General features: G+C 45.3%; 1 protein-coding gene across 1 annotated transcript; it reads left to right on the top strand.

Moving 5' to 3' along the window:
• The first annotated feature begins 10141 nt into the window (after positions 1-10141).
• Positions 10142-10728, top strand: LOC125537115 (cortical cell-delineating protein-like). The gene has a single exon (XM_048700418.1). It carries the CDS (start codon positions 10219-10221, stop codon positions 10567-10569), a length of 351 nt encoding a protein of 116 aa, XP_048556375.1. The 5' UTR covers positions 10142-10218; the 3' UTR covers positions 10570-10728.
• The last annotated feature ends 334 nt before the right edge of the window (positions 10729-11062 follow it).

Below are 11062 nucleotides of genomic sequence, written 5' to 3'. Positions count from 1 at the left end.
TTACCTCCATATCTCAAAACAATCATCAAGCATCAAACTTCTCTTAGTATTCAAAACACTCATAAGAAAATTTTACTAATCTTGAATACCTAGAATATTAGGATTTTAAGCAAATTACCATGATATTTAAGACTCTCAAAATAATCTAAGTGAAGCATGAGAGATCAATAGTTTCTATAAAACAAATCCACCACCGTGCTCTAAAAGATATAAGTTAAGTACTAGAGCAAAACTATATAACTCAAAAGATATAAGCGAAGCACATAGAGTATTCTAACAAATTCCAAATCATGTATGGATCTCTCAAAAGGTGTGTACAGAAAGGATGATTGTGGTAAACTAAAAAGTAAATACTCAAATCATACAAGACACTCCAAGAAAAACACATATCATGTGGTGAATAAAAATATAGCTCCAAGTAAAGTTACCGATAGAAGTAGACGAAAGAGGGGATGCCTTCCGGGGCATCCCCAAGCTTTGGCTTTTAGGTGTCCTTAGATTATCTTGGGGGTGCCATGGGCATCCCCAAGCTTAGGCTCTTGCCACTCCTTGTTCCATAATCCATCAAATCTTTACCCAAAACTTGAAAACTTCACAACACAAAACTCAAAGTAGAAAATCTCGTGAGCTCCGTTAGCGAAAGAAAACAAAAGACCACTTCAAGGTACTTTAATTAACTCATTATTTATTTATATTGGTGTTAAACCTACTGTATTCCAACTTATCTATGGTTTATAAACTATTTTACTAGCCATAGATTCATCAAAATAAGCAAACAACACACGAAAAACAGAATCTGTCAAAAACAGAACAGTCTGTAGTAATCTGTAGCTAGAGCAAGATCTGGAACCCCAAAAATTCTAAAATAAATTTCTGGAAGTGAGTAATTTATCTATTAATCATCTTCAAAAATAATTAACTAAATATCTCTTTCCAAATAAAAATGGCAGCAGTTCTCGTGAGCGCTAAAGTTTCTGTTTTTTTACAGCAAGTGTAACAAGACTTTCCCCAAGTCTTCCCAACGGTTCTACTTGCCACAAACACTAATTAAACACAAAAAACACAACCTAAACAGAGGCTAGATAAATTATTTATTACTAAACAGGAGAAAAAATCAAGGAATAAAAATAAAATTGGGTTGCCTCCCAACAAGCGCTATCGTTTAACGCCCCTAGCTAGGCATAACAAGCAAGGATAGATCTAGGTATTGCCATCTTTGGTAGGCAATCCATAAGTGGCTCTCATAATAGATTCATAAGGTAATTTAATTTTATTTCTAGGAAAGTGTTCCATGCCTTTCCTTAATGGAAATTGTAATCTAATATTTCCTTCCTTCATATCAATAATTGCACCAATCGTTCTAAGGAAAGGTCTACCAAGAATAATAGGACATGAAGGATTGCAATCTATGTCAAGAACAATAAAATCTACAGGCACATAATTCCTATTTGCAACAATAAGAACATCATTAATTCTTCCCATAGGTTTCTTAATAGTGGAATCCGCAAGGTGCAAGTTTAGAGAGCAATCATCAAAATCACGGAAACCTAACAAATCACACAAAGTCTTTGGAATCATGGAAACACTAGCACCCAAATCACATAAAGCATAGAAATCATGATCTTTAATTTTAATTTTAATAGTTGGTTCCCACTCATCATAGAGTTTTCTAGGGATAGAAACTTCCAATTCAAGTTTTTCTTCATAAGATTGCATCAAGGCATCAACGATATGTTTAGTAAACGCTTTATTTTGACTATAAGCGTGAGGAGAATTTAGCACGGATTGCAACAAGGAAATACAATCAATCAAAGAGCAATTTTAATAGTTAAATTCCTTTAAATCCATAATAGTGGGTTTAGCAACATCTAGGGTTTTAATTTCTTCAATCCCACTTTTATCAATTTTAGCATCAAGATCAAAAAATTCCAAATTCTTGGAACGCCTTCTAGGTAAAGGTGGACCATATTCAGTCCCATCATTATCAAGATTCATATTGCAAAACAAAGATTTAATAGGGTACATATCAATAACTTTTAGATCTTCATCTTTATTTTCATAGGAACTCGAAGAACACGCTCTTATAAAGGCATCTTTCTTAGCACACATCCTAGAGGTTCCTTCTTTGCACTCATCAATGGAAATTCTCATGACTTTGAGAGACTCATTGATATCATGCTTAGGTGGAATAGATCTAAGTTTCAAAGAATCAACATCAAGAGAAATCCTATCAACGTTCCTAGCCAACTCATCAATCTTAAGCAGTTTTTCTTCAATCATAGCATTGAAACTCTTTTGCGAAGTAATAAATTCTTTAATATTAGATTCAAAATCAGAGGGCATCTTATTATAATTTCCATAAGAATTGTTGTAGGAATTACCATAATTATTAGAGGGATTACTAGGATAAGGCCTAGGATTGAAATTTCCTCTATATGCGTTGTTACCAAAATTGTTCCTACCAACAAAATTCACATCCATAGATTCATTATTATTCTCAATCAAAGTAGACAAGGGCATATCATTAGGATCAGAAGAAACACTCTTACTAGCAAATAATTTCATAAGTTCATCCATCTTTCCACTCAAAACATTAATTTCTTCTATCGCATGCACCTTTTTATTAGTAGATCTTTCAGTATGCCATTGAGAATAATTAACCATAATATTATCTAGGAGTTTAGTAGCTTCTCCTAAAGTGATTTCCATAAAAGTGCCTCCCGCGGCCGAATCTAGAAGATTTCTAGAAGCAAAATTCAATCCGGCATAAAAAAATTGTATAATCATCCACAAATTTAAACCATGAGTAGGGCAATTACGTATCATTAGTTTCATTCTCTACCAAGCTTGTGCAACATGTTCATGATCAAGTTGATTAAAATTCATAATATCGTTTCTAAGAGAGATGATCTTAGCGGGAGGAAAATACTTAGAGATAAAAGCATCTTTGCACTTGTTCCATGAATCAATACTATTTTTAGGCAAAGACGAAAACCAAGCTTTAGCATGATCTCTAAGCGAAAAAGAAAATAGCTTCAATTTAACAATATCATTATCCACATATTTATTCTTTTGCATATCACACAAATCAACGAAGCTATTTAGATGGGTAGCGGCATCTTCACTAGGAAGGCCGGAAAACGGATCTTTCATGACAAGATTCAGCAAAGCAGTATTAATTTCACAAGATTCAGCATCGGTAAGAGGAGCAATCGGAGTGCTAATAAAATCATTATTGTTGGTATTGGTGAAGTCACACAATTTAGTGTTATCTTGAGCCATCGTGACAAGTAAGCAAACTAACACACACGCAAACAAAAAGCAAACGGGCAAAAAGAGGCAAACGGGGAAGAGAAGGAGGATAGAGAGAGGGGCGAATAAAACGGCAAGGGTGAAGTGGGGGAGAGGAAAACGAGAGGAAAATGGCAAATAATGTAATGCGGGAGATAAGGGTATGTGATGGGTACTTGGTATATTGACTTTTGCATAGACCTCCCCGGCAACGGCGCCACAAATCCTTCTTGCTACCTCTTGAGCACTGCGTTGGTTTTCCCCGAAGAGGAAGGGATGATGCAGCAAAGTAGCGTAAGTATTTCCCTCAATTTTTGAGAACCAAGGTATCAATCCAGTAGGAGGCTACGCGCGAGTCCCTCACACCTGCACAAAACAAATAAATCCTCGCAACCAACGCAATAAGGGGTTGTCAATCCCTACACAGCCACTTACGAGAGTGAGATCTGATAGATATGATAAGATAATATTTTTAGTATTTTTGTGATAAAGATGCAAAGTAAAATAAAAGCAAAGGAAATAACTAAGTATTGGGATATTAATATGATGAAGATAGACCCGAGGGCCATAGGTTTCACTAGTGGCTTCTCTCGAGAGCATAAGTATTCTACGGTGGGTGAACAAATTACTGTTGAGCAATTGACAGAATTGAGCATAGTTATGAGAATATCTAGGTATGATCATGTATATAGGCATCACGTCCGAGACAAGTAGACCCGACTCCTGCCTGCATCTACTACTATTACTCCACTCATCGACCGCTATCCAGCATGCATCTAGAGTATTAAGTTAATGAAAACAGAGTAACGCCTTAAGCAAGATGACATGATGTAGAGGGATAAACTCATGCAATATGATGAAAACCCCATCTTGTTATCCTCGATGGCAACAATACAATATGCCTTGCTGCCCCTACTGTCACTGGGAAAGGACACCGCAAGATTGAACCCAAAGCTAAGCACTTCTCCCATTGCAAGAAAGATCAATCTAGTAGGCCAAACCAAACTGATAATTCGAAGAGACTTGCAAAGATAACCAATCATACATAAAATAATTCAGAGAAGATTCAAATATTGTTCATAGATAGACTTGATCATAAACCCACAATTCATCGGTCTCAACAAACACACCGCAAAAAGAAGATTACATCGAATAGATCTCCACAAGAGAGGGGGAGAACATTGTATTGAGATCCAAAAAGAGAGAAGAAGCCATCTAGCTACTAACTATGGACCCGTAGGTCTGAGGTAAACTACTCACACTTCATCGGAGGGCTATGGTGTTGATGTAGAAGCCCTCCGTGATCGATGCCCCCTCCGGCGGAGCTCCGGAACAGGCCCCAAGATGGGATCTCATGGATACAGAAAGTTGCGGCGGTGGAATTAGGGTTTTGGCTCCGTATCTGATCGTTTGGGGGTGGTACGTAGGTACATATAGGAGGAAGGAGTACGTCGGTGGAGCAACATGGGGCCCACGAGGGTGGAGGGCGCGCCTGGGGGGGTAGGCACGCCCCCCTACCTCGTGGCCTCCTCTTTTGTGTCTTGACGTAGGGTCCAAGTCTCTTGGGTCTTGTTCGTTGAGAAAATCACGTTCTCGAAGGTTTCATTCCGTTTGGACTCCGTTTGATATTCCTTTTCTTTGAAACCCTAAAACAGGCAAAAAACAGCAATTCTGGGCTGGGCCTCCGGTTAATAGGTTAGTCCCAAAAATAATATAAAAGTAGATAATAAAGCCCAATAATGTCCAAAACAGTAGATAATATATCATGGGGCAATAAAAAATTATAGATACGTTGAAGATGTATCAGGGGCACGCCTCCCTGCCTCGTGGCCACCTCGAAGCTTCCCTGACGTCTACTCCAAGTCTCCTGGATTGCTTCCGTTCCAAAAATAACTCTCCCGAAGTTTTCATTCCGTTTGGACTCTGTTTGATATTCCTTTTCTTCGAAACACTGAAATAGGCAAGAAAACAGCAATTTGGGCTGGGCCTCCGGTTAATAGGTTAGTCCCAAAAATAATATAAAAGTGTATAATAAAGCCCATAAACATCCAAAACATATAATATAATAGCATGGAACAATCAAAAATTATAGATACGTTGGAGACGTATCACCCTCGTAGACCGAAAGCGGAAGCGTTATATTAATGCGGTTGATGTAGTCGTACTCTTCGCGATCCAATCACGATCCAACCGATCAGGTACCGAACGCACGGCACCTTCGAGTTCTGCACGCATTCAGCGTGATGACATCCCTCGAGCTCTTGATCCAACAGAGGTTCAGGGATCTAGATGAGTTCTGTCAGCACGACGGTGTGATGACGGTGTTGATGATGTGATCCGCGCAGGGCTTCACCTAAGCACTACGACAATATGATCTGAGGTGTAATCTGTGGAGGGGGGCACCACACACGGCTAAGACAATTGATCTTGTGTGTTCTAGGGTGCCCCCTGCCTCCGTATATAAAGGAGGAGAGGGGGAGGCCGGCCGGCCCCTGTAGGGCACGCCAGGAGAGAGGAGTCCTACTAGGACTCCAAGTCCTAGTAGGATTCCACTTGGTGGAAGGGGAAAGAAGGAAGGGAGAGGGAAAGGGGGCTCGCGCCCCATCCCCTAGTCTTATTCGGACTCCCCATGGGGGGCACCTCCTCGTGGCCTGCCCTCTCTCTCTCCTAAGGCCCATATTGGGCCATTACTTCCCCGGGAGGTTCCGGTAACCCCTCTGGCACTCTGTTTTTAACCGGTACCTCTTAGAACTCTTCCAGTGTCCGAATAACATCATCCAATATATCATTCTTTATGTCTCGATCATTTCGAGACTCCTCATCATGTCCGTGATCTCATCCGGGATTCCTAACAACATTCGATCATCAAAACACATAACTCATATAATACAAAATCATCATCGAACGTTAAGCGTGCGGACCCTACGGGTTCGAGAACTATGTAGATATGACCGAGACACATCTCTGGTCAATAACCAATAGCGGAACCTGGATGCTCATATTGGTTCCTACATATTCTACGAAGATCTTTATCAGTCAAACCGCATAACAATATACGTTATTCCCTTTGTCGTCAGTATGTTTCTTGCCCGAGATTCGATCGTCGGTATCATCATACCTAGTTCAATCTCGTTACCGGCAAGTCTCTTTACTCATTCCGTAATGCATCATCCCGCAACTAACTCATTAATCACATTGCTTGCAAGGCTTATAGTGATGTGCATTACCGAGAGGGCCCAGAGATACCTCTCCGATACACGGAGTGACAAATCCTAATCTTGATCTATGCCAACTCAAAAAACACCATCGGAGACACCTGTAGAGCATCTTTATAATCACCCAGTTACGTTGTGACGTTGGATAGCACACAATGTGTTCCTCCGGTATTCGGGAGTTGCATAATCTCATAGTCAGAGGAATATGTATAAGTCATGAAGAAAGCAATAGCAATAAACTAAACGATCATAATTCTAAGCTAACGGATGGGTCTTATCCATCACATCATTCTCTATTGATGTGATCCCGTTCATCAAATGACAACACATGTCTATGGTCAGGAAACTTAACCATCTTTGATTAACGAGCTAACCAAGTAGAGGCATACTAGGGACACTTTGTTTGTCTATGTATTCACACATGTACTAAGTTTCCGGTTAATACAATTCTAGCATGAATAATAAACATTTATCATGATATAAGGAAATATAAATAACAACTTTATTATTGCCTCTAGGGCACATTTCCTTCACGACCCACCTCCCGTCCTCCCCTACCTCTTCTCGTCCAGGACGGGGATGCAGTCCCTGCTCACCCGGGATCTGGGACCCCATGGGCCGCGCGCCTCTATAGTCACCAACGCCGGTTATACACCTCCAGGACTCCGCCTCATCACCAGCACCGACTGGGTGCACACCTCTGCCTCGTCACCAGTGTGTGGCGGTGCTCGCGGTCGTAGGCATCCTCCCGAGCTCCGTGCATCAAGGTGGCGGCGCTCGCGACCGTGGATGAGCCCAAGTCGTCTCCATCTCCTGCCGCTCTTCTCCATGGCTGAGGCGTACTCCCCTCCGTGTATGGCGCTGCCTCCAATTAGTGCCCCCATCCGTCCTCGACGGGTAGCTCCACTGCCCTCCAGGTTGCTTGCTAGTTGATCTACACATGTGGTGAATTGGAGATGCATATGTATTGTGCTTTGTGTGTGCTTGATGTTGATTCGTGTTGAATTTTTCTGAATTGGAGAGACGGAGATGCATATGTATGTGTTGTGCCTTGCGCGCCCCATGTATGTGTGTGAAAGTCTATTGCCAGGGCCATCCCCTCCCCCCTCCCGCGGCGCTCCCGCAAGCGCCCCGGGGGAAAACCCTAGCCGCCACCTCCCCCACCCCCTCCTCCCGCCTCCTCCCCCGCCGCCGCCGGCAGGCGTCGCCGGGCGAAGCCCGGGGTGCGTTGGCGGCGGGGGGCCTCTGCTCCCCTCTTCCTCGTCGCCTGGAGGCTAGCGCGGGACGTCCTTGACGAGCGGAGGCGCCGTGCTTTCGTGGGGTGCGGCGGCGCAGTGACGTGTGCTTGTGGCGGGGCATGCGCGCGGGTTGGCGGACGTCGGCGGCCTGGGCTCGCGCTCGCAGCGCGGCGGCTACGCGCGGGCGGCTTCTGGTGGTGGCGTGCTCCGCCTAGATCGGGTCGGGCCCCTGGCTCTGGCGCTGGTCTTGGCGGGCGGCGCGGGATGGTGGCGGCGGCTACGGTCGCTGTTCTGGGCATGGTCCGTGACTGCGCAGCGTCGCTCCTGCTGTGCTGTGGAGGATTCTCGATGCGGAGCGGGTGGGCGGCGGCGGCGGCTGGATCTGGCGTCTGTGCGTTTGCGGCTGGCTCGTGGTGGTCCTCCTAGTGCTCCTCTTTGGTTGTGGACAACGTTCGGTCCGGCGCTCCCCCGTCATGGGCGGGTGGCTGGTTCTGGCCATTTGCGGATCTCGGTCGGGAGCCATGGCGGGGCGCCACTGGAGGTGGCGTGGGGGAGGCCATTGGTTAGGCCATTGGGAGGGAGGGGTGGCTCTGTCGCGATGAGGCCACCCATCTCCGGCGCGAGGATGCGCCGGTTGTGGACGAGGTCCGCTCCCTTTCCTCCCCCTTTCTCTGGCCTGGTGTCTCCTGGTGCCGGATTTGCTCTGGTTAGGCTGGTCACCGGTGGCTCCATTGATGGTTTGGATTGCTGGTCGACGCTCAGCTCATGCCCACGGAGGTGCTTTAGGGGATCTGGATGCCGGGCAGCGGCCCGGCTGGTGGGAGTTGTGGTGCTCGTGGGCGGGGCTCGCAGCTCAGGTGTTGGTCGGCCGTCATGGTTGCGTGGGCGGCGTGGCGGCTGGTGGTCGGTGTTCCGTGGCGGGGTGGAGCGTGTTGCCGGGGTGAAAACCTTGTCTGATTTTGGTCAGACCGACGGGGGCGGCGTCTTTGGTCGTCGTTCCCTTCTTGAAGGCCTCGTTGCGGTTGCTTCATGGCCTCCGCATATCTCCGGATGAAAATCTAGATCCTTTGGATCGGGCGGTGGTGGTGTTCTTGCGGCATGCCCTTCCTGAAGGCACTGTCTTGGAGTTCTCGGATCATCGGCGCTCAGCTTCATCTCTTAGTGTGTTGCTTTGAGTGCTTCGGCCTCTCCTAGCGTTGCTTAATGTATATCTTGTGTGTGTTGGGAGTTGTCCAAAGTGGTGTTGTTGAACCTTAACACTCTTGTATCTTGCCTTGGGTGCGTTGTGGTGTCGTGTTGTATTGTATGGCTCAAGCTGTTCGCTGCTTTAGAATATAAAGCGGGGGAGACCCTTTTTCGTTTGTGTGTGAAAGTGTGGTGAATCAGAGATGTATGAATGGATGCGTGGCTGCTTTATCTGTTTGCAAATATTTCTTGTTATTAGCAGATGAACTCAGTCAAATCAACGCATCTGTTGTGTTTGTCAGGTATCAGTAAAATTTCTACGGAAACTGTAGTGGCAAAAGCAAAACAGAAAACCAAAGGCAATATTGTCTTTTCCCTGCTTCGTTTGGTCAAACCATGCCTTGACATGATAGAATGGCATTTGTGATACATTGTCAAAATTAAGAGTGGCAAAAATGAAGTATCAAATTTTAAAATGGCATAAGCAAAATTAGTAAAAACTAGAATGACAAAAACAAAATTTTCTCAATAAAATACACCCTCTGTCAAAAAATTGTCTACCAATGCCTGCAAAACGTTAGATATGGTCATATACGTACTGTAAAATCTGAATTCCTTACAGTGATAAGAATCCAAATATGAATGCCTTACCTGGCAAATCACCACATCGTCTGGGCTTGTATTGTTGTGTAGTTTTCGATGCCATTCTTCCATTATTCGCCCATATGATGCCAGTTATCCCGGGCGTTTGAAACTCGTTTAAGGCGCCCAGACATTTTCTTGACTGGTGACCGGGCCATCTGTGAGAGTGTTTGAGGGGGGTTTGAGTCGGCCGATTATAGATGCTCTGATGAGATTGATCCCCTGGACGCTATCATCTGAATTCTGACCGACTCTCTGCCTGGATCACCACTAACTGCATGCCGACCGATGCCACATGCTTAATCCAGTAAGCAAACAAATACATGAACTGGACGTAACACGCAATCGGAATATAAACACATTCGAAGCAGTCACGGGTCCATATGTGCATACGAGTCCAAATCGAAGGAGGCAATGATCCCTGACGGGCCAGCTCGGAACCACATGCGATGCGCGGCACCATCTCATCTCACACCGCTTTCCCATCGGAGGTGATGAGCAGCCTCACACATGATCTCCATCTATAAATACCACTCGCCATGCACACACTCACTCACACACAGAGCAAGCGCACAGCACATTACAAGCCCAGGCAGCTCGATCGCACGCACTAGCTTGCACTTACGCTACCACCTGCTCCATCGCAAATGGTCATGGCACCCAGAGCGCTGCTCCTCCTGGCCGTCGGGCTCGTGATCGCGGCCTCGGCGAGCGCCCACGGCGGCTACGAGGGGTCATGCCCCAAGGACGGGCTGAAGCTGAAGGCGTGCGCGAACGTGCTGGGCCTGCTCAAGCTCAAGGTGAACGTGCCGCGCGATGAGACTTGCTGCTCGCTCCTCGACGGGCTCGTCGGCCTGGACGCGGCGCTCTGCCTCTGCACAAACATCGACGCCAATGTGGTCGGCGTCAACCTCCACCTCCCCGTCAACCTCCGCCTCGTCCTCAACAACTGCGGCAAGGTCTGCCCCACCGATTTCCGGTGCCCACCAAACCACTGAAAGGCGTCTCGTCTGAGGATCGTGATGCTGTCTTGTCTGAATTTTTGAGCGCGGTTTTGTTTATTTCTTGGTACAATTCATGTCGCAATCTTTTGTTTTCACTTTTCTTTTTGTTTCCCTTATGATTATTAATCAAATGAAATGAAGTTGTGTTTTGTATCGTGGGGTTGAGATTTTGGCACTTGGACATGGCCATCGTTGATTTACCGAACCGAGGCTCATGCGCGCGTGAAAACAGTGAGTAACATGTTTTTTTAAGAAAATGAGGATGACCCCCGGCCTCTGCATCTGGACGATGCATACAGCCATTTTATTAATTATTGACACAAGACCTTATAAAGTCATACAACAGTAAGACTAAAGCCACCGACTAAGCAACATATGTCGCTATTCCTATCCAGTTGATGAAAGGGTGCTGAAAGCCTGGGCTAATACCAAACATATCTCGCAGCCAAACCTAACATCTAAGACTTGGGGTCCCAACCAGAACGCC

This window comes from Triticum urartu, chromosome 1, assembly GCF_003073215.2.
Source record: "Triticum urartu cultivar G1812 chromosome 1, Tu2.1, whole genome shotgun sequence".
NCBI lineage: Eukaryota > Viridiplantae > Streptophyta > Magnoliopsida > Poales > Poaceae > Triticum > Triticum urartu.
This window is presented reverse-complemented; position numbering and strand designations above follow the sequence as displayed.